Source organism: Zootoca vivipara, chromosome Z (genome assembly GCF_963506605.1).
Source record: "Zootoca vivipara chromosome Z, rZooViv1.1, whole genome shotgun sequence".
Classification (NCBI taxonomy): Eukaryota; Metazoa; Chordata; class Lepidosauria; order Squamata; family Lacertidae; genus Zootoca; species Zootoca vivipara.
The window spans coordinates 7958382-7980999 of record NC_083294.1 but is presented as its reverse complement, the minus strand read 5'-3'; the positions used below and the strand labels follow the sequence as shown (position 1 = coordinate 7980999).

The 22618-nt window shown below is 45.4% G+C and overlaps 1 protein-coding gene across 1 annotated transcript in view; it reads left to right on the top strand.

The window, feature by feature from the left end:
- CACNA1B (calcium voltage-gated channel subunit alpha1 B) overlaps positions 1 to 22618 on the top strand; it is a 317851-nt gene that overhangs the window by 207257 nt on the left and 87976 nt on the right. Inside the window, exons 18-20 of the mRNA XM_060270557.1 lie at positions 1026 to 1093; positions 10337 to 10443; positions 15943 to 16005. Of these exons, the coding sequence (XP_060126540.1) occupies positions 1026 to 1093; positions 10337 to 10443; positions 15943 to 16005 (238 nt within the window). The remainder of the gene's footprint in view (positions 1 to 1025; positions 1094 to 10336; positions 10444 to 15942; positions 16006 to 22618) is intronic.

Below are 22618 nucleotides of genomic sequence, written 5' to 3'. Positions count from 1 at the left end.
CATACCTGCCAAGTCTCCCGCTGGAAAATGTTGGATCAGCAGCGGCGTGGCACCAGAGGTTGCATATAGAAGCAACTTCCAGGGCCGCTCTTCCCATGTGTGGGCACTGGAAATCGGGCAGAGCGGCACTGGAAGTCGCTTCTACACATGCCTGGCAGCCATCTTAGTGGTGGCCGCCACCACCAAGGTGGCTGCCGGGCATATGTAGAAGCGACGTCTGGTGCCGCTTTGCCCGATTTCCGGTGCCACACATGGGAAGAGCGGCACCCAAAATGGAGGCTCCCTGGCAGGTAGGAAATCCAGGGGATCTCCGGGATTTTTCTCCATTCAGGAGAACAGCAGGAAATGGATTAAAATCTGGGGGTTTCCCGTGAAAAATGGGATACTTGGCAGCTAAATTCTTAACCTGAGGTACCACTTTAGCTAATGGGGCCTGCTGCTGCCGGCGCGCAATTTCTGTTCTCATCCTGAGGTTTAAAGTTCTTAACCCGAGGTACTACTTCCGGATTAGTGGAGTCTGTAACCTGAAGCGTTTGTAACCCGAGGTACCACTGTATACTTAAAAGCAAAGGAAGAGCATGCAATGTATCATCTTCATATTTACAATTGATATTCTTCACACCCAGGGGACCTTTACGTATGACAATCTATCAAGAGTCATTTAAATATACTTTTATCATTTATTTTGATTATAATTAACCAGGTTTCGCACTGTTATCCAAGCCCTGAAACAACAGATTGAAGTGTCCCACCATGATTGGACATGCTTTAAATCACGTTTTCCTATTTTCTTTATGTTATATAGCGCAACTGTTTTGATTTATTCAGGCTGATCTTATAACCAGATCTGGCTCCAAAATCATTTAATAATTGTCACTTTAAAAAAAGTTTTGCAGTGATCACACATTATCAGAATTATGTCACACACATAGGTCACTTCACAGGTCACCTGCTTACTGAGCATTCATCCTGATTTGTGGGGAGATCAGGGTTTTCTTTAAAAGGATCCTTAGCAGCCTAACCAGACACGCTCCTGAACGTCTTCTTGGCCATTGCTGTGGACAACCTTGCCAATGCACAGGAGTTGACCAAGGTGAGTGTAAGAATGCACTAAGGCTCTCCGCAGCTGTTGGCACCATGGATCCTTTGGTGGAAGAAGCTGGTAGTTTGTCTTTTTTTAAAAAAATAATAATTGCTGCCTATTACCTCAAATACGCTTCAGCTTTGGGCTCCGCAGAGCTTCTCTCAGTTTCTTGTACAGATGGGGGAGTTGTGGTCTTCCAAGCATTGCTGAATTCCCATCATCCCTGACCACTGGCCATGCTGGTCACAAGTCCCACATCCTTGCTGTACACCCTCTACTGGTTTAAATATAAGAACAGCCTGCTAAATCAGACCAAAGGCCCATCTAGTTCAGATCCCCCCCCCCTCACAGTGGCTAATCAAATGCCTATGAGAATCCTGAAAGGGGGAATCTGAGGTCAACAGTGCTTGAGATTCCCACAAATGTGTTTTCAGAGGCATACTACCTCCAACCACGGGGGGGGGGGGGAACATACACATTATTGATATAGCTTTATCCTCCATGAATTCATCTACTGTAATCATCTAAAGCCATCCCAGTTGGTGACCATCACTGCATCTCATGGGAGAAAATTTAATCATTAGTCTATGTCCTGTGTGAAGAAGTATGTCCTTTTGCTTTCATTAACAGAATAAGAGCCTGCTTGATCAAGTCCAATGGCCCATCTAGCCCAGCATCCATCTCTTACAGTGGCCAACATGCGGCCAACTCCCTGGGGCCATGTGTGCCTGAGCACCCAAAAAATTCCCCATGAAGTGGCCAGGCACCCACAAATTTCGGTGCCAGGGCCATGCATGCCACATGTCACCCACGGCCCCAGGCACCCCCGGTTGTGGGGCCAAGCTGGCAATCCTGGCAGCCAACCAGATACATGTGGGAAACTCACAAGCAGGATTCAAGCACAGGAGCATTTTCCCCACCCCTGTGGAATTCAGAAGCATTGCTGGAACTGGAATTCAGAAGCATTGCTGGCTCCAACAGTGGGGGCAAAGCATTGCCATCACAGCTAGTAGCATTCCCATGACAATTCATTCCATTTTACTTAAGTGATTTGAGCTTGATGGACTCTTCCAGAAAACTAGAGGAATCTAGTGCATGTTTAGGGCTCATTTCCAGTTAACCCAGAAAATTGCAGGAGCAAAGTGACAAAATTTGGGGTGGCATACTGGTATATCATTATTTCCTCCTGTTTTTAATGGGTAAGTCATGTGTGGAAGGGGTGGAGGAATAGTGGTGTTGTCCAGTGGAATTATTTGTTGTGTCACACCATGCCCATTCATATGTAGGGCTGGGCAATGTCAGGTTTTCAACATCACAATGTATCACCAGCTGAGCGAGCCCCATGCATCTCTAGCTCATGTGCGAGGCATTGAGGCTTCCTCAGCTGGGGGGTGGGAACAGTTTAAAGAAGCCGAGGAAGGAACAAGCTGTATTGGCCTGGCACTACATCTTGCTTCTCCCTCTGCGGTATGAGGGGCAGAGCGATGATCGCTTCACCTGGCAGTATATTGCAGGTAAAACTGGCACTGCTCCTGAGTCCCTCTGCTACCAACAGCCCGATGTTGAAAATGGTGCTGGTAGCAGAAGGACTCAGGAGAGGCATCAGTTTCACCTGCAATATACTGCCAGGTGAAGCCACCATCATAGTTTGCCCCTCATACCAGTCCTGGACAGTATGAAGACCTACTCATATGAATGAAATTTAGTGCAACTTGCTGGTATACTGGCTAAAAAGCCACAGTTCCATAATTCAACAGTACTGCAGTGTGAAAGGGACTATGCTAAATCTTTCAACATTCAAGCAAGAAAGGGCAAATAACTTTTCTCTATCTGCTTTCTCCATGCCATGCATCACTATTTACACCTCTATAATGTCTTGCTCACCTTTCCTCTAAACTAAGAAGCCTCAAAAGTTGTCAGGTGTATGAGTAAAGGGTTTCCAGCCCACTGAAAAGTTTGGGTTGCACTTTTCTCAACTGAATTTGCAGAGCTGCTGACAATATACTTGCAGCCAAGTATTTGGGGAAAGGGGGCAAGAGTATTGACAATGGGTGCAGTGAATTTGGGGGGGACAGAGGCATACATGCCAAAGAGGGGTCATGGCCCTGATCTGCACATGCACGAGGCAGCTTGAAAGTGGCGCAGTCTCTCTCAAGTCAAATCAACTCTTCATGGATTTCAGCATACCCCAGAGATTTCCACAAAGAGGAGGCTCTTACTCTGCATATGAAAGGAGTGCCAGGGCAGGGGGGTATGGGGGGGGCAACACCTGTGTGCACATTGCTTGTAATCTGAAAAGCAAGAGTAAGTGAAAATTTGTTCCCTCTTCCATGGGACAGCCCTTAATATATTTGAAGATGGCTATCATATCTCCTCTCAGTCTCCTCTTTTCCAGGCTAAACATACACAGCTCCTTCAAGCATTCCTCATTAGGTTTAGTTTCCAGATACCTTGATCATCTTGGTTGCCCTCCTCTGCACACATTCCACCTTGTCAACCTCCTTCCTAAATTGTGCTGCCCAAAGCTGGACACAGTATTCCACACAGTGTTGTCTGACCAAGGTTGAACAAAGTGGTACTATTACTTCCCTTGATCTGGACACCATACTTCTGTTGATGCAGCCTAGAATAGTGTTAGCTTTAATTTTTAATTTTTTGCTGCTGCTGCATGACATTGTTGACTCATGTTAAGCTTGTGGCCCACCAAGACACCTAGACCATATTCTCATGTTCTCACACACACACACACTTTATTTCAGCCCGAAGCAAAATTAAACAGAAATACAGGGAAAGATTTCCAAGGCGGTCACTGTGTTTTATCCAGAGCATGTAGGTTTCTGTTTCTTAAGTTTTTTAAGATTGCTCATCTCCGCCTTCTGACAGATAGTCTGCCAGTGGCAATTCCAGGACTTTGTGTGGTGAAACAACAGCCCTAGGTACTGGAAGCCTTTAGTCTGCTCCAGAAGAGGGCCATCTAATACCCATTTACAAGGGGAATATTTTTTCTCAAAGTGCAAAATTTTGGATTTCTCATAGTTGATGGATAACCTGTTAACAGAACAGTAATCTGAGAACTTCCTTAGTTGGTAGTTCAGACCAGGTCTGGAACGAGAGAGGATGGCCTCATTGTCTGCATATAGCAAAAGAGGGGTCTTTCCAGTGATGACCATCTGGGTCCATTAGACTATCCTCTAAACCATTTAGGGAAAAGCTAAACAATGTGGGGGCCAAAATAAAGCCCTGTCTCGTTCCCCTAGCCATCTCAATACAGTCAGAAACTTGGCCCTGCAATCCACATCTAACCTGCAATTTGCCATCAGTGTAAGGAACTTTAATAAGGAAGTTACAGGTAAGTAGCCATGTTGGTCTGAGTCGAAACAAAATAAAAAAATTCCTTCAGTAGCACCTTAAAGACCAACTAAGTTTTTATTTTGGTATGAGCTTTTCGTGTGTATCTGACGAAGTGTGCATGCACACAAAAGCTCATACCAAAATAAAAACTTAGTTGGTCTTAAAGGTGCTACTTTATTTAATAAGGAAGAAGAGCCATTTATCCTGCAGCAATGGCTGTTATTTGGTCCATAGTTTTGATCTGGGAATAGATTCGAAAGCAGATTTAAAGTCCATAAAGGCCACAAATAGTTTCCCCTGCAGACGGCTGGTGTATTTCTTTGCTAAGTGGGTCAGCACGACACAGTGATCTGATGTTGAAAGGTTCTCGAGAAAGCTGGCCTGGGCTTCAGATATTATATTATTATCATTTTAAAAAGAGTCAGTTTAATGGAGAGGAATCAAGTGTAGAGCTTTCCCATTATAGAAAGAAGCATGTACTGCTATTAAGCCAGGTGTCCCCCATTCTATATTTGTGCAGCTGGTTATTCCTGCCTAAGTGCAGAACCTTACATTTGTCCCTATTGAAATTCATCTTGTTAGCTTGCACCCAGTTCTCCAATCTGTTAAGGTCATTTTGAATTCCGATTCTGTCTTCTGTGGCATTAGTTATCCCTCCCAGTTTGGTGTCATCTGCAAATCTGATTAGCATCCTCTCAATTCCTTCATCTGAGGCATTTTTAAAGATGTTGAACAAAAACAGGCCCAGGACAGAACCCTGCGGCACCCCACTTGTCACTTTTTTCCAGGATGATGAAGAACCATTAATGAGTACTCTTTGGGTTCAGTCAGTCAGCTGCAAATTCACCTAATAATTACCTCATTCAACTCACATTTTATTAGTTTCCTCACAAGAAGTCACTTCTTGGTTTGCATGGAGAAGCCCTTTTCAGTGGAGACCAGTTACAAAAGCATGCAGCTATAGCAATGCAGCACTGAGTGCTGAATTTTTGCACCTGTCTCTGTGCCACCCCCACATGCTACGTCACTGATGCCCAGTATAATGTTTGATGTTTTATCGTGTTGTTCATACAGTGGTACCTTGGTTTATGAACACAATTGGTTCTGGAAGTCTGTTCATAAACTGAAGCGTTCATAAACTGAAGCGAACTTTCCCATTGAAAGTAATGGAAAGTGGATTAATCTGTTCCAGACGGTCCGCGGAGTACTTAAACTGAAGTGTTCATAAACTGAAGCGAACTTTCCCATTGAAAGTAATGGAAAGTGGATTAATCCATTCCAGACGGGTCCGTGGAGTACTCAACCTGAAGCGTACTTAACCCGAAGCATGGGTGTAATTGGTTCCAGAAGTCTGTTCATAAACTGAAGCGTTCATAAACTGAAGCAAACTTTCCCATTGAAAGTAATGGAAAGTGAATTAATCCGTTCCAGATGGGTCCGCGGCGTTCGTAAACCGAAAATTCATAAACCGAGGTGTTCATAAACCGAGGTTCCACTGTATTCTGTTGTGGCTACTCAGCCAGATGGGAGGGGGTGTGTGCAAACAAACAAACAAACAAATATCACCACCATCTTCTCCAGGTAGTGGGAGAAGACTCCACTGTCCAAAACCTTGGAAAGCTGTTACCAGTTAGCATAGTAGACAAAACTGAGCTAGATTGTCTGATAGCCTGACTCTGTATATGACAGCTTGTTCCTTGAATTTGCTCTTTGTTCATAAAAATGAGAATTGGGTCAGCAGCTGAGCATCCTAGGATGAACCCCAAGCATCTTCAGGTAGGGCTGGTTATGTCCCCTGACTAAAATTCTGGCCGCTGCCAGTCAGTGTAGACAACACTGAGCAAGATTAACCCACTGGCCTGACTCGAAATGACAGCTACCTATACTGTTATGCAGAGAGGCCAATGGCCACCCACAGGCAGAATCTTGAACTATGAGCCTCTGCTGTGTCCTTCTGCCCCTCTTAGCAAACCTTCTTGTATAGAACAATTTACTCCTGTCTGAAATTAAGCTCCTTTTCCTGCTTTTTATAAAAACTGATGAGTTTTTTTTCCTCTTGGGGATTTGTTATTGTCTATTCAAGGAGCCCCAAAAGATTTGTAGAAACACTTTGGCTCTGGGCGAAGAGAGACTCCTTAAGGCATTGAAAAAAGGAGTTCAGACCACTTCCTTTTCAGATTTCCCCTTTGAATTGTTCTGAATCCAATGGCTTGCCTTTTGTTAGTGTTATGGTGGAGGGCAATTAAATATTGATGGCATCAAAAGCACTGATAAATTGCACAGCTTCCTTTGAAATGCTCTCAGTTTAAATCAGACCATGGATCTGGAAATCACTAGGGCTTTTCGAAAGAGAAAAGTGGTGGGGAGGGAAGAGGCATCAAAGAGCTTCAATTATGTGGTGTACTTAGGAGAATGCAAGGGGTTTTATAGCTGAGTAAATATGATTACATGCAACACATGCAAATTAAGAACGTTAGAAGAGCCTCCTGGATCAGGCCAATGGCCCACCTAGTCCAGCATCCATTTCTTGCAGTGGTCAACCAGATGCTTACGGGAAACCTGCAAGTAGAACCTGAGCACAGCAGCATTCTCCCCTCTCACAGGTTCCAGCACTTGGTATTCAGAAGCACCACTGCTTCTGACAGTGGAGGCAGAGCATAGCCATCATGGCTAATAGCCATAGACAGCCCTCTTCTCCATGAATTTGCCCAATCTTCTTTTAAAGCCAAAAGGGCAAAGTAACCTGGCCTCTGCAAAACTCTTTGTTAACAGCCCCCCTCCATCATCTTCCATTCATGTATTCCATTCATGCAGTGACAAGCATCTGGTCTTCCAGTAGGAATGAACAGATCTGTCGATTTCATTTTCAGTCAGTTTCCCAACTTTTGCAGCCTTAAGGATGGTTTGCCCCATATCCTCATCAGTTTGCATTAAGAGAGAGAGAGAGAGAGAGAGAGAGAGAGAGAAGTCCTCATGAAAATTCACCAGCATCTTAATGCATGTTTCCCTTAATATGCACAACATTGCACGCAATTTCCCCGAATGGAATACAATGCATATTATTATTTTTATTAATATATACTTTTTCGTGCACACTTTCATGTATCTTTTATAAAAATTCTGAGTATGTGGAGAACTGCATCATAACATTCAGAGAAGTGTGCCTCTTGAAAGACGGCTACATTTCAGTTTGCTTATTGGGCAAAAGTGCATTAAATACAAATCCCCCATCCCTACCCTCCAGGTGTTGCCAAACTATAGCTCCCATCCTCCTTGGCCAAGCTGGCTGGGGCTGATGGGAGTTGGAGTCCAGTAATGAGAGCAATAGGGACCCAGGTGGCGCTGAGGGTTAAACCGCAGAGCCTAGGGCTTGCTGATCAGAAGGTCGGCGGTTCGAATCCCTGCAACGGGGTGAGCTCCCGTTGCTCGGTCCCAGCTCCTGCCCACCTAGCAGTTCGAAAGCACATCAAAGTGCAAGTAGATAAATAGGGACCGCTCCGGCGGGAAGGTAAACAGGGTTTCCGTGCGCTGCTCTGGTTCGCCAGAAGCAGCTTTGTCATGCTGGCCACATGACCCAGAAGCTGTCTGCGGACAAACGCCGGCTCCCTTGGCCTATAGAGCAAGATGAGCGCCGCAACCCCAGAGTCGGACACAACTGGATCTGATGGTCAGGGGCCCCTTTACCTTTTAATGAGAGCAATAATGAGTCCATCCAGCTCAGTACTGTAGACACTGACTGGCAGCAACTATCCAGGGTTTCAGACAAGGGATATTCTCAGCCCTACCTGGAGTTGTCATGGATTGAAAACAGGACCTGCTGAATGCAGTGGATGCTTTGCCAGTGAACTATTAGCCCTTCTCCTGGGACATCAAGGGTCTATTTTGAATATCTGTACCAGCCCACTGAACTTCGAGAACACATGAGAACCTCGAAGCCACCAACATGAGTTCTCGAAGTTGTTCTCGAAGCCACCAACATGAGTCTGACCAAACTGCGGGAGGCAGTGGAAGACAGGAGTGCCTGGCGTATTCTGATCCATGGGGTCACGAAGAGTTGGACACGAGTAAACAACTAAACAACAGCAACCAACCCATTGCCAAGCAAGTCACTGATATACCGTATTTTTCCATGTATAAGATAACTCTGTGTATAAGACGACCCCTATTTCTTTGAACCCCAAATTAAGAAATCAATATTTTAAACATCAAACAGAACAACTTTGATATTTTTTTAAATATTCAAAGCTCTGGCACAGGCACAGCAACCCCAACCGGCACGTGTGTGTGTGTGTGTGTGCGCGTGCGCGCCCAAAGTTGTTGAGTTTTTTTGAGAGATAGCCCAAGCCAGGCGCCCAGGAGGTACAGTAGCTGCAACACTTTTGACAGCTTCTTCAAGGCAGCTGTGGGAAGGTAAGTACTGCTTGTTGGGGTTTTTGGTTTTGGTTTTACCCCTGAGCATTCACCATCCATGTATAAAACAACCCCCAATTTTGGACAAAAAAAGTTGGCAAAAAAATCTTTTCATGCACAGAAGAATATGGTATGTACTGAAAGTTGTGAAATAATTGACTGTGTGCAATAATTTAATGGTCTATCTTTCACTTAGTCTGGCTTGAATTACTTCTTCATCAACCACAGCAAGGGATCAGCTCGTTATGTGCCCACTAGCCCATTCGTGAAAGGGAACAGCAGTATTTGAAAGGCTAATGGCAAAGCAGCCCTTCCACTGCTCTGCTCTGAGTGATGTTTTCCTCTCTGAAAAGGGAAGAGCTGAACTTAGTGTTGATGAGATTGACAACGCCAAATATATCAGCACATCACTGAAGAAAGCTGCCTCATCCTGAGTCATAGAATCATAGAGTTGGAAGGCACCCCAAGGGTCATCTAGTCCAAACCCCGTGCAATGCAGGAGTCTCAGCTAAAGCCCCTTTGACAGATGGCCACCCAAACACGGCTTAAAAACCTCCAGGGAAGGAGATTCTCCAACCTCCAGAGGGGAATTGTTCTTCTGTTGAACAGCTCTTACTGTCAAAAAGTTCTTCCTGATGCTTAGTCAGAATCTTCTTTCTTGTAACTTGAATCCACAGGTCAAGGTCAATACTGTTTGCACTGACTGGCAGTGGCTCTCCAGGATTTCAAGTAGGAGTCTTTCCCAGCCCTACCAGAAGATGCCAAGAATTGAACCTAGGACTTTTTACATGCAAAGCAAATGCACTACCACTGTGTTACAACCCATCCCCAAAAGGACACAGGAAGCTGCATTGCACTGAGTCAGACCACTGGTTCATCTAGCGCAAGATTACCAACACAGACTGGCAGCAGCTCACCTGTGTTTCAGGCAAAAGGGCTCCCCAAACCTACCTGGAGATGCTAGGAATTGAACCGGGGATCTTTTGCATTCAAAACAGCAGAGAGCCATGGCCCTTCTCCAAAAGGACACAGGGAGCTGCCTTACACTGAGTCAGACAATTGATCCAATTAGTTCTGTATTCTCTTCCCTGACGGAGAGCAGACTCTTAGGTGGGAGTCCCTCCCTCCCTGCCCCCACTCCCAGCCCTACTGGAGATGCTGGGGATTCTGCAGCCTTTTGCATGTATAGGAGATGATCTACCATTGAACTATAGTCCTTCCTCAGAAGTATTTTATCATCATTGTTTTTAGTTAGATTCCTCTTTTCCATTACCTTTGGTTTCATTGCATCTGTAGTCATCTCAAAAGACAGGTGGTGAATTTATGGGTGCATATATTTACATTGATTTCTGCAACAGGATTGTGAGTTATGCCACTTAATTCCATGTATAGATTGGGGAGGGAGATGGGATAGTCCTAGACACACCCACTCAGAAACATGTCCTGTCAAGAATAATGCATTCCTGCCTGTGCCATTGTCTTCCAAAACAGGACGAAGAGGAGATGGAGGAGGCCACCAATCAGAAACTTGCTCTGCAGAAGGCCAAGGAAGTAGCTGATGTTAGTCCCCTGTCAGCAGCTAACATTTCCATAGCAGCGTAAGGGTTTCTTTTTCTTATTATTTTGGAAATGTCATGCCCATTTTACTTCTTCTTTGTGTCCCCTGGTTGCCACTCACTTCTTATTTGCTCTGGTCCAGAAAGAATCCACACCCGCCCCCTTCCACAGGCTCCCTTGTAGCATCTTGTGGAAGAAGCATATAAGCCCTAGAACAATGAAGGCCAGGTTTTTCTTTTTTCAGCTGAGAGCCGCATTTCCTTCTTGGCACATGCTAGTCGTAGGTGGGGGCAGAAGCAAAAGCAGACCAAATGTGAATGTTACCTTCAGACAGGAGGCTAGTTTCTACACACAGACAGAGGCACCATGTGAGAAGGTGAACTCCCCCAAATGTTCAAGGAGGGGCTGGACCCGTCAAAGTTCCGCTGCAGCCTTGTGCCTTTCTTGTAATTTGAAACCATTGGTTTGAGTCCTACCCTCCAGAGCAGGGAAAAACAAGCTTGCTCTATCTTCCATATGACAGCCTTTGAGATATTGGAAGATGGCTATCCTATCTCTTCTCAGGCTCCTCTTTTCCAGGCTAACCATACCCAGCTCCTTCCACCGTTCCTCATAAGGCTTGGTTTCCAGACCCTTGATTGTCTTGGTAACCCTCTACACACATTCCAGCTTGTCAATATCAACTGGTGTCAGGGATTAAATTCATTGCAGAAGCACTGTTTGAAGCAGCTCACATGGTTCCTTTAAGTGGACAAGTGGGTGGGTGGCGGCACCAGGGTAAGGTGGGGGAGAGGATTCTCCCACACCCACCCTACTGATGCTCCTACTGCCACCCAGTTGCCTGCTTAAAGGTGAAGTGTGAGTTGCTTCAAATAGAGCTGTTGCAACGTTCTATAAAGCAGCCTCAGCACTCCTGCTTCAGCCGCTGGAGAAAGGTGGGCTGCTTCAAAGTGCACTTTTGCAAAGGGCTTTAACATTTTGCCAGCCTCCCTGCTCTCCCCTTTTAAACCTCTAAGCAGGGGATTAAAGGGGGATTGTGGAGAGAGCTGCAAATCCATGCGAGGGATTTTGACCAACCTGTCAATGATATGTTGTACTCCTGATAAGGATCTTCCCCAAGTCAAAAAAAGTTTTCCCACCTCTGCATTATCAGACACTGAGGAAACATTCCACACCCAGGCAAAAACACTCAAGAAGGGTGCAAAGTAGGGCCAGCGAAGCATGTGGCCTGAAGCATGGGTGTAGCCTGGGAAAGTCCTGAGGGCCAGATAGAGAGGCTTGGAGGGCCACATTTGGCCTATGGGCCTAATGCACATGCTACACGCTAAGCACATGCTCCACTGCTGAATTACGGCCCCTGCTTCATCAACATAGGGAAGGGAGTGGTCAGGAACTCAGGAACTTGTCTTCCCCCTGCCCTAGAATAAACAAAATCTCTGAAAATAATACTGGTGACTCTCAGAGATTTATATCATGGGGAACTACCCATTGGCTTCTTGTGCAGTTGAAATGTCTTTCCTGTCCATGTTGCTTTTATTTTATTTTACTTTATTTTATTGCAACTTTTTTGCTATCTTTCATCCATAACAAGATGGTTTAGAAAAACAAACTACAGTGAAAGGGAAGATCCAGAATAAAACTGCAGTCAGGGATGGAGAACCCGTAGCACTCTGGACATTGTTAGACTACAACTCCCATCATCATCAATAAGCATTGTCAGTTGTGAGGGACAATGAGGGTTGACACCTAGAGGGCTGCTGGTTTCCCATGTTTGCACTACTGGCAGATAGTTACAAGAAATCAACTGTTGTTAACTGCTAGCAAATGATACAAGAATAGAAGTATTTCCAGTTCAGTGCTGAAAATTCATTAATGTGGGTACTTGGTTCAGTTCAGTTGTTCCAAAGGAAAGGTGCCTCCCTTTAGTCAGCACTAATTGGACCTTCACTGCATATTACAGCATGATTGGGAGGGCCTCACCCAACAATTTTATGGTTGGGCAAGTTGACATGAAGAAAGATGCTCCTCCTGGCTAAGTGGTCCCAAGCTACTTGGGGCTTTAAAGGTGAAAACCAAAACCTTAATTCTGGTTTGGTAGTATATTGGCAACCAGTGCACCTGCTTTTGGGAGTGGGGTAACATGAGGGCAGTAGGACTCAGTGCTCTAGCTTGACTGGTGGAGCCCCTGGACCACCCTTAAAAGCAGTCCCACATGGAGTACATTGCAGTAGTCCAGCCTTGAGGTTACCGGTGCCTGAATCACAGAAGCAAGGCTATCCCAGTCCAGGAATTATTCATATTTAGCATACCAGCTAAGGCTGGCAAATGGCGGCCCCTAGTCACTACTGTCATCTGGGTCTTCAGGGACAGAGATGACTCCAGGAGCACTCGCAGGCTATGCAGCTGCTCCTTTGAGGGGGAGGGTGACCCTGTCCAGAGTAAGCAAACATCTAAATAAGGCATCCCCAAACTTTGGCCCTCCAGATGTTTTGGACTACAATTCCCATCATCCCTGACCACTGGTCCTGTTAGCTAGGGATCATGGGAATTGTAGGCCAAAACAGCTGGAGGGCCGCAGTTTGGGGATGCCTGATCTAAATTCTCAGGCCCAACAACCACCCACTTGCAGAATTTCCATCTTGTTAGGATTCAGCTTGCTTATTTATTTATCTGTCATTCTGTCTGCTTAATGTATATATATCCCACTTTTCTACCAAGCCACAAAAAAGATTCTCATGCCATGCTTTTGATGTTGATGGGACCGAGAGGAGGTGTTCAACCTGAGGTGTTCAGCACCCAGGCAGGTTTGTAAAAGTAGATACAATCAGGTAGCTTCTTCTGATTGGCCCTTACCCAGGCCATCTCCGCATCCCGGACTTGCACAGCAACACCAGACTCAGATATAATAGACAAATGAAGCTGAGGTTTGCCAGTAATTGGGTGGGCGCAGAGCCTCCTAGCAGGTGGGTCATGGTTGCTAACTGGGAGGGAGAGGGCAAGGTGGTACGGAAGGTGCTGCAGTGCAAACATACTGGTGGTGCTGGCAGTCCTGCTGGTGTGTTTGCACTGTTCTAGCCTCCCTGTTGCCTCATCAGTTAAAATGAAATAACATGCCCAATGCATGAAATGGATATTTTCCAAGGTCACTGTGTATAGCCAAATGTTTCGACTACTTGACCTTCTTCAGTGGCAGTACAATGCACAATTGCACAGAAAGAATGCAGACCAACAGCTGTTGTTGTGTATTCTATATCTGCAGTTGTACATTGCACATGTTGAAATTGCATTCGCACATGTTGTTGTGTTGTAATTTATATATCCAGTTTGTCACTGTCACTGCATATGGTGAAAGGTCTACTGGCCACTGGGCTATGATGCTGTTTTGTTTGTTTTTTGGGGGGGAAGTATAGTTTTGTCTATATAATATATGTATATTTCATTCATAAGACTGTAACCAATTAGGTTCTGGTTTAAGAATCAATCCCTCTTCTCAGGGAATTCTGGGAACTGTAGCTGCATGATGGGATTGGGGTTCCCTAACAAATTGCAGCACCCATAAAACACTACAATTCCCAGGATTCTTTGGGAAAAGTCATGGCTATTTAAAGTGGCATGATACTGCTTTAAATGCATTGTGCAGGTGAGTCCCAGGACTCAGATAGAGACCCTACTCATCCATGAAGTTTGCTGGTTGACCTTGGACCAGTTACCACCAGTCAATCTAACCCACCCCTCAGGGTTCTTAATAGGACAAAGATGTGAAGGAGAAACTTGTAAGTGAGCCAGGACTGGCAAATGAGCTGAGATCAGAAGAACCTAAGACAAGCCCTACTGGATCTGACCCAAAGCCTGTGTAGTCCGGTATCCTATTTCTCAGTCTCCAACCAAATGCTTTTGGGGACTCAGAAGCAGGACATTATGGCAATAGCTCAGTTCTGCTTTCCCTCCTCAGCAACTGGCATTCTGATCTTGAAGGTACCTAGCAAGAGCTCTGCTAGATCAAGCTACTGGTCCAGCGAGTTCCAGCAGCCTGTGCTCACAGCGGCTAGCCAGATGGGTATGGGAAGCCCACAAGCAGGGTCCATGTGCAACAGCACTTTCCTCACTTGTGATCCTCGGCACCTGTTATTCAGCCATTCATAGCCATATTCTAGTGATGTAAAAGTAGTATACAGACATAGTGACCAGAATCTACCCACAACCTCATCCTCCATTAATTTGCCTGATCCTATTTTAAAAGCATCTAAGCTGGTAGCCATAAGCAAATGTAACAAATGAAATGAGCAAGAGAACTTCTCCAGCCATTTTATCCTTTTTTAAAAAAACAAAAAAACAAAATAATTAACTTAAATATTTATTAACCACACTTTCATAGAAGGTGTAACAAGAAAACCAAATGCAGCTGCAAAAGCAGGTTTTTAAATGTTAATAAAAACTGGTTGCTAAGGGCAGGAAATCATGTCCCCAAGGCCTTCTGGACAATACAGTGCAGACATCTGTACTTGATCTGGTAAAGGCTTGATCTCTGTTAAAGTCTGACTAAACCCCAGAGGCATGGGGGGTACCTGTGCCAGTCTAACCATTAGGCATCAAAATAACTCCTCCTTTGGATATATATATTTAATCACTTTTTTATTTGCAACAGCAACAGCAGCAGTGACAACACAAAAGTCCAAACCACCAGCTGTAAGCAAAAAATAGAAATAAAAATATTTATTCCTGAAATCCCAACTCCCATCAGCTCCACCCAGCAGGGCTAATGGTCAAGGTTGATGGTCCTTTAAGTGCAACAACATCTGGAGGGTGTCAAAGTGCCTGCCCCTTTCAGTACAGCCTGGAGAGGTCCTCTAGCCTGGATCAACACAGAGCCCTGGGCTCCTACTTCTAGTCCACCTTCTGAAGTGTGTCTCTTGATTTTCACCCATGCAGTAACTGTGGCCTAGGGCAGGGGTTGCCAACACGGCACCCTGCAGATGTTATCAAACCACAAACCAGAACCTCATTGGCCATGCTAGCTAGGGCTGTTGGGAATTGTAGCACATCAACATATGGAGGGAACCATGTGGGCACACCCTGCTTGACAATTTCTAGAGTATATACTGTACTTCAGTTTCACCGGCAAAGATCTGTGATAGTGATGTGGTTTATTGGAAATAGCCTTAAATGTCCACAAGTGCAATCTATTGGAACATACTATTTTTAAAATATCTCTTGGTTGGCTTCTGGGTTCACCTTTGTATGGCTTCCATTGTTATTTTGATTTGATGTTTTTTGCATTGGTTTGGTTTCTCTCTCCTCCCTCCCCTTTCAACACAGAGATGGTGTCTCAGTGACTCTCACTTCCCCCCAGAGCTTGCCTGGGCTCTCTTTTGTTTTGTTTCTTAAGATGCACATTCCAGCTTGCAACCTGATGGGGGACCTGGGGAGCCTATCCAAGCCTCCCTCTTGATACAGCTGTTTAAATGTTCCTAAATTCTCTTGGGAATTGTTCCCTTTCCCCCCTCTCACCTTTTTTGTTCTTCTGTTTCTTGCATGTGCAGTTTTGTAAAGCAAACACGAGGTACTGTATCACGCAGCTCGTCGGTCTCCAGCGTTAATTCACCGTGAGTTGCTCTCTGTATACAATGTTCCATAAATGGATTTGATGAATGATGAATATATACATACAAGTAGACCTCTCCCCCTCACCTTCCCTTCCCTTTGCTTAAGTCATTCACTTCATTGTGGAAAATCTGCTGGAGGAGAAGGTGGAGAGCATCACCTCACCACGCTTGTGAGTTGCTTTGGAGCAATTCCACCATGTCATGTCGTTCTCTCTGTTTTGTTTCTTCATGCGGTTGCATGTGTACGATGTGCTCTTCCATTAGTCTTCCTCTTCCCATTTGACCCTTGTGTTTTGGCCTGTCTTGATTCCAAGTTATTTGTCTTGCTCCCTCGCCTCCCCACTTCCTCCATCTAATGCACTTCTTACTTTGGTTTTTCCACCAGGTGATGGGATCAGAGCTGAGTTGTAGGGAAGCCATTCGGCAAGTGATGACCAAGGGTGGCTCCAGGTTTCTGGAAGGGGCCTTTGGGGAAGATCCATGGGGTTCTAGCCATGATGGCTACATTCTGCCTCCATGGTCGGAAGCAGTGGTGCTTCTAAATACCAGTTGTTGAAAACCACAGGAGGGGAGAGTGCTTGGATCCTGCCTGCAGGTTTGCCATAGGCCTCTGGCCACAGGCCATTGTGAAAATAGGACACTAGACTATATCAGCCATTGATCTGAACCAGTAGGCCCCTTCCAATGTTCTCACGCTAAGGGGTTGAAGCAACTTCTTTATGAGGAAACATTGGAACATTTGGGGTCTTTTTACTTTAGGAAAATAAGGCGCATAAGAGGGAACATGATACAGGTGGATAAAATTAAGCACACTGAGGAGAAAGTGGATAAGGAATTGCATTTCACAGAGGATTAGGTTATCAACCCTCAAGATCAAAGGTACTGCTTTGGGCTTCCCAGAGGCATCTGGTTGGCCACTGTAAGAACAGGATGCTCAACTGGATGAGCTTTGCTTGTGTTCTTAAGGAGATGGTTTCCTCTCCCTCTTTCATAGTACGAGAACTTGTGAATGTCCAATGAAGGTGAATGCTCAAACATTCAGGACAGTCAAAAGAAAGTACTGAAAGTTCAGCCTTAAGAAAATGGGGTGGGGGGGTTTGAAGATAAAACAGCTAAAGCAGTGAAAACGGGTCAGCAAAAGTCAAAAATTTAAAAACCACATCAGCAGAGCAAAAGATAGAAGCTGCTTATCACACTGTCATATTGTTGCACAATCCCTACATTTAAAGTGCTTTGATATCACTTTAAACAGTCACAGCTTCCCCCAAAGGATCCTGGGAACTGTAGTTTGTTAAGGGTGTTGAGGTAGTGGCGGAGGAAGGGGTGGGGTGGGGTGGGGTGCTGTCCGCCCCGGGTGTCATCACTGGGGTGTATGTGACAAAATGAGTTTTAAAAAATAATAATATTGAGCTCATGAAACTTTTTAGGAGTGACGTGGTGGCTTAGGCGCCTGCAGGTTCCATGCTGCCTGCAGGTTCCCCGCTCCCTCAGCCACCCTACAGCTGTGGAGAAGGCAGTGGAGAGGCTTGCCTTGCCCCCATGGGTGGTTCGCCCCACCCCCAGCTGCAGGACACGCCCCAACACCAGGCACCCAAGCGGCTAGCTATGCCACTGTGTTGATGGTCATTAGGAGACGGCTGTTTCCCTCAAAGAACTGCAAAGAGGAATTCTGGGAACTGGCTCTTCTAGCAGCAAACTCAAAAGTGTAAATTAGATAGGGGTGGGAGGAGCTGGAGGATTCGAGTGGGCAGCTACTCCCTCAGCACTGCTGGTATGGCTAAAATACTGGCCTATCATGCAAAGAGAGAGAGAATCATGAAGTCTCTTGCCTCACAGCCCTTGAAGAGGTTGCAAAGAACATTCAGCAGGCCTCTTAATATCTGAGTGATTACGCTTCCTGTAAATTTCCTACTGCACCCAGATGCCAGGTAGGCTAGTTTACCCACTCTGTGTTAATTGCCTTTTAAGTAGCTGCTGTGTGTTCTTTAATAGGAGTGAAAACCAACTTGAAACAGGCATTGTTGGTTAAGACAAGGCTTTTTTCTGTGCAGTATTATTTCCTGCTGGGTAGGTATGATGTTAGATCATTCATATATATATATATATATATATATATATATATATATATATATATATATATATATGCATGCAAACTTTAAAGGCAGTTCACACAAAAACCCTGAAACTACCTGTCTGCAACTTAGCATGGTTAACCCCCTCTTTATGGGTTGCCATGTGTCCAAAAGTAATGGCCCTGTGTGAGGAAAAATAAATATGGTAGTTTTAAGCCTTTTTAATATATTGTTGAAGTATAATCTGAATTGGCTAGCCCAGGCATCCCCAAACTGCGGCCCTCCAGATGTTTTGGCCTACAACTCCCATGATCCCTAGCTAACAGGACCAGTGGTCAGGGATGATGGGAATTGTAGTCCAAAACATCTGGAGGGCCAAAGTTTGGGGATGCCTGGGCTAGCCTAAGAGGTTTTAACCAGCTGGTGTATCAGGTGTTATTTTTATATGCTTTCTCTGTGCCTTTTACAGCTCCTTCCCCTTTTCTTTTTGTTGGAGTTGAATTTTGTTGGAGTTGTTTTTATCAATCTTTTATGACTCCTTAATTGTTGTTTTTAGAATGCATGTTTTAGTTTTCAGCAGTGATATCCTTCCGGAATTTGGGATAAACTGAATCATTAACAGGGCAAACCCCAAATGGGAAACAGGAGAGGGGACATTGCGAAGTCTTTTGCAAGGGACATGTATGTAAATGGAATTCCTGCAGGCAAAGGCAGGGGAGCCTGCGCACATATAAAGTCCCTTCACATACTGGCTGAGTAAAAGTTTGGAATCAACTGAAATCCACTAATGTATCCTAAAGTAGCATCATTTTGTGGAGGTTCTTGGGAACCCAAAGTTCAAAAGTTTTGGGGCTAAGCAACAATCCCCTACTTTCTGGTACTACTCTCTGGTAATGATGCTGCAGGTAGATGCAGAAACATCCATAATCAGTTCTCCACAACTCTAAATCTCCTGAGTTGTTTCAGAAGGAAATCATGGTCAGTGGTACTGAAAGCTGCTGAAGTAGAACCAATAAGAGTAACACTCCTCCTATCACTATCCCAGTAAAAGTAATCAGTGGCTGTTTCAGTGCTAAAAGTGGTCATTGAAACCAGACTGTAGTGGAGCTTAGATAATATGCTTGCTCCAGGCTTATACCTGAAGTAAGCTGGCCCTCTCATTCACTTTTCCCAGGAGGAACATATTAAAGACTGGGCAACTGGGCAGTAGTTTTTTAACAATAACAACAATAATTTATTTATACCCCGCCCATCTGGCTCCTGGATCCAAGGAGGGCATCTTCCAGAGGGGACGCACTACCACTATCACCTCAGGGGAAAAGATGTGGTCCAACAATTCCCATGTGTGAACTTCCACCTCAGACTTATTGGTACCTGCCCAACTCAATCAACAATTGAGAAATAAATAATCTGTCAGTCATAATGTCTTCTCATTATTGGAGAGTTACAGAAAGAAGGTTGCTTTTTACCTTTAAACCTGTAGACTCCCAGCCTTCCTTCCTTTCAAGTATTTTTACTCCCATCTTCAGCCAGTGCCCATTGGGACTGGTAGGGTGGAAGGCAGGGAACCCATTAGTATGTGAAGCTATAGCAAACAACAGGCAGCTAACTCATTCTAGTGCTGTTCAGTGACAGCATTGAAGCTGGTAGGCAGTACTATACCCTGGAACAGCTTTAGTAGTAGTAGTAGTAGTAGTAGTAGTCAGTGCTTTTTTTGAGATGGTACTCAGCAGTACGCCATACTGCCACCTCCCCCATCCCACCCCTGGCCACGATCTTGCTGTTGCTGCTTGCCCACTCACACGCTTGCACCTTTTCCACTTCTTCTTCTTCTTCTGCTACTTCCTGTGGCTGCAGGCACAGTCTGCTAAAGCACCTCCTGGAAGTCACTTAAAGGTAAAGGGACCCCTGACCGGTCGGTCCAGTTGTGACCGACTCTGGGCTTTCGGCGCTCATCTCGCATTATTGGCCGAGGGAGCCGGCATACAGCTTCCAGGTCACGTGGCCAGCATGACTAAGCCACATCTGGCGAACCAGAGCAGCACACAGAAATGCCGTTTACCTTCCCTCCGGAGCAGTACCTATTTATCTACTTGCATATTGACATGCTTTTGAACTGCTAGGTTGGCAGGAGCTGGGTGGGTGGACATGCGGTGGTGGTGAAGTGGTAGTGGTGGTGTGGTGCATACCAGCACCTATTTTTCTTGGGGGGGGGGGGAATACTGGTAGTAATACTGGTAGTAATACTACTACTACTAGTAGTAGTAGTAAAACATGGTGGTGGTGGTAGTCGTAGCAATTTATTATTGTACCCTGCCTATCTGACTAGGTTGCCCCAGCCACTCTGAGTGGCTTCAAACAGAATATACAGAAACAACAGGACACCACACTTTAAAAGCTTCCCTATACAGAACAGGGCTGCCTTCAGATGTCTCCTAAAAGACAGATACTGTAGTTGTTTATTTGTTTTACATCTTATGGAAGGGCATTCCACAGGGCGAGCACGACTACCAAGAAGGCTATGTTTGCTATGTTCCGTGTAACCTTTCTTCCTGCAATGAGGGAACTACCAGAAGGCCCTTGCAGCTGGATCTTAGTGTCCAGGCTGAACAATGTGGGCAGAGGCACTCCTTCAGGTGTACAGTCTCAAAACCGTTTAGGGCTTTAAATGTCAACACCAACATTTGAATTGTGCTCAGTATTACAGTATATGGTCCCAGTGGCTGCTCCAAGTCACCAGTCTATCAGCTGCATTCTGGGTTAATTGTAGTTTTTGAGTCACCTTCAAAGGTAGCCCCACATAGAGTACTTCGCAGTAGTCCAAGCAGGAGATAACCAGAGTATTTAACTCTCTGGTGAGACAGTGGACAAGCATGTAGGGTCTCTGCTGGTGTACCAAATGGAGCTGGTAGACAGCTGCCCTGGACACAGAGCTGACCTGTGCCTCCATGGACAGCTGTGAGTCCAAATGACCCCAGGGTTGCACACCTGGTCCTTCAGGGGTACGGTTACCCCATTCAGGACCAGGGAATCCCCCACACCTGCCCACACCCTGTCCCCAAGAAACAATACTTCTGTCTTGTCTGGATTTAACCTCAAACCATTGATAACCATCCATCCTCCAACTGCCTCCAGAAACACACATAGGACATTCACTACCTTCGCTAGTTCCAATTTAAATGAGAGGTAGAGCTGGGTATCATCTCCATGTTGGTGGATACTCAGCCCAAACCCCTTGGTGATCTCTCCCAGCAGTTCCATATACATGTTAAAAAGCATGGGGGAGACGACAAAGTCCTGAGTCAGCCCACAAGTGAGTGCCCAGGGACCTAAACATTCATCTCCTAACACCACTTTCTAGACATGGCCCAGGAGAAAGGAGCAAAACCAATGCATAACTGTGCCCCCAATTCCCAACCCTCCTAGATGGTCCAGAAGGATACTGTGGTCAATGGTATCAAAAGCCACCAAGAGATCCATCAGAATCAGGGACCTCAACCCTGATTTGGAAGGGGTCCAAATGGTCTGCATCCTCCAGACATGCCTGGAGTTGTTCAGCAATCACCTGCTCAATCAGACTGGGCAATAATAGCCCAAGATGGCCAGGTCCAAATATGGTTTTTTGAGAAGCAATTTTATAACTACTTTAAGGGGGACTGGGAAGACTCTCTCACAGAGGGAAGCATCCCCCCTCCCAGCACATTGCCCAACCCTTCTTGGCTTGCTTTTATAAGCCAGGATGGACAACGGTCAATGAGACAGGTGGTTTCACTTGTCCAAGCAGCCTGTCGACATCCTTGGAGGTAACAAGTTGACAACTTGACTAGACATACTGCTGGCAATCTTGCAACCCAGTCCTGTTACCATGATGGAGTCTATCGTTTTACAAATTGGAGCAATTTTATCTGCAAAATCATTGCAGGAGATCTTGGAGTCCTTACCAGACCAGGATGGCAAAGGTGGTTCTGTTAGACTACAAACCACCTGAAAAAAGTCTCCTGGAATTGTTTTTCACAGATGCAATAGAGGCAGCGAAGAAAATCTTCTTCACCTTCACTATCTCCACTTGGTAGGCTCAATGTTGAGCTCTAAGTCATGTTCAGTCCAATTCAGAGTGTGTTTTTTGCCACTGGCGCTCTTCCTATCTCATAGTCAGATTGTCAATAGCCCTGGTTAACTCCTCACTCCAGCAGGCCACCAGGATATTAGCTGAGAGGAGAGTCCACCACCTCTCGTGGGAGTCTGTTCCACTGCCGAACAGCTCTTACTGTCAGAAAGTTTTTCTGACTGTTTAGTTGAAATCTCCTTTCTTGCAACTTGAAGCCATTGGTTCGAGTCCTACCCCCCAAAGCAGGAAAAAAAACAAGCATGCTCCATCTTACATGTGACACCCCTTAAGATAGTTGAAAATGGCTATTATATCTCCTCTCTGACTCCTCTTTCCCAGGTTAAGCATACCCAGCTCCTTCAAGCACTCCTCATAAGACTTAGTTTCTAGACCCTTGAGCCTCTGGGTTATCCTTCTCTGCAAACATTCCAAC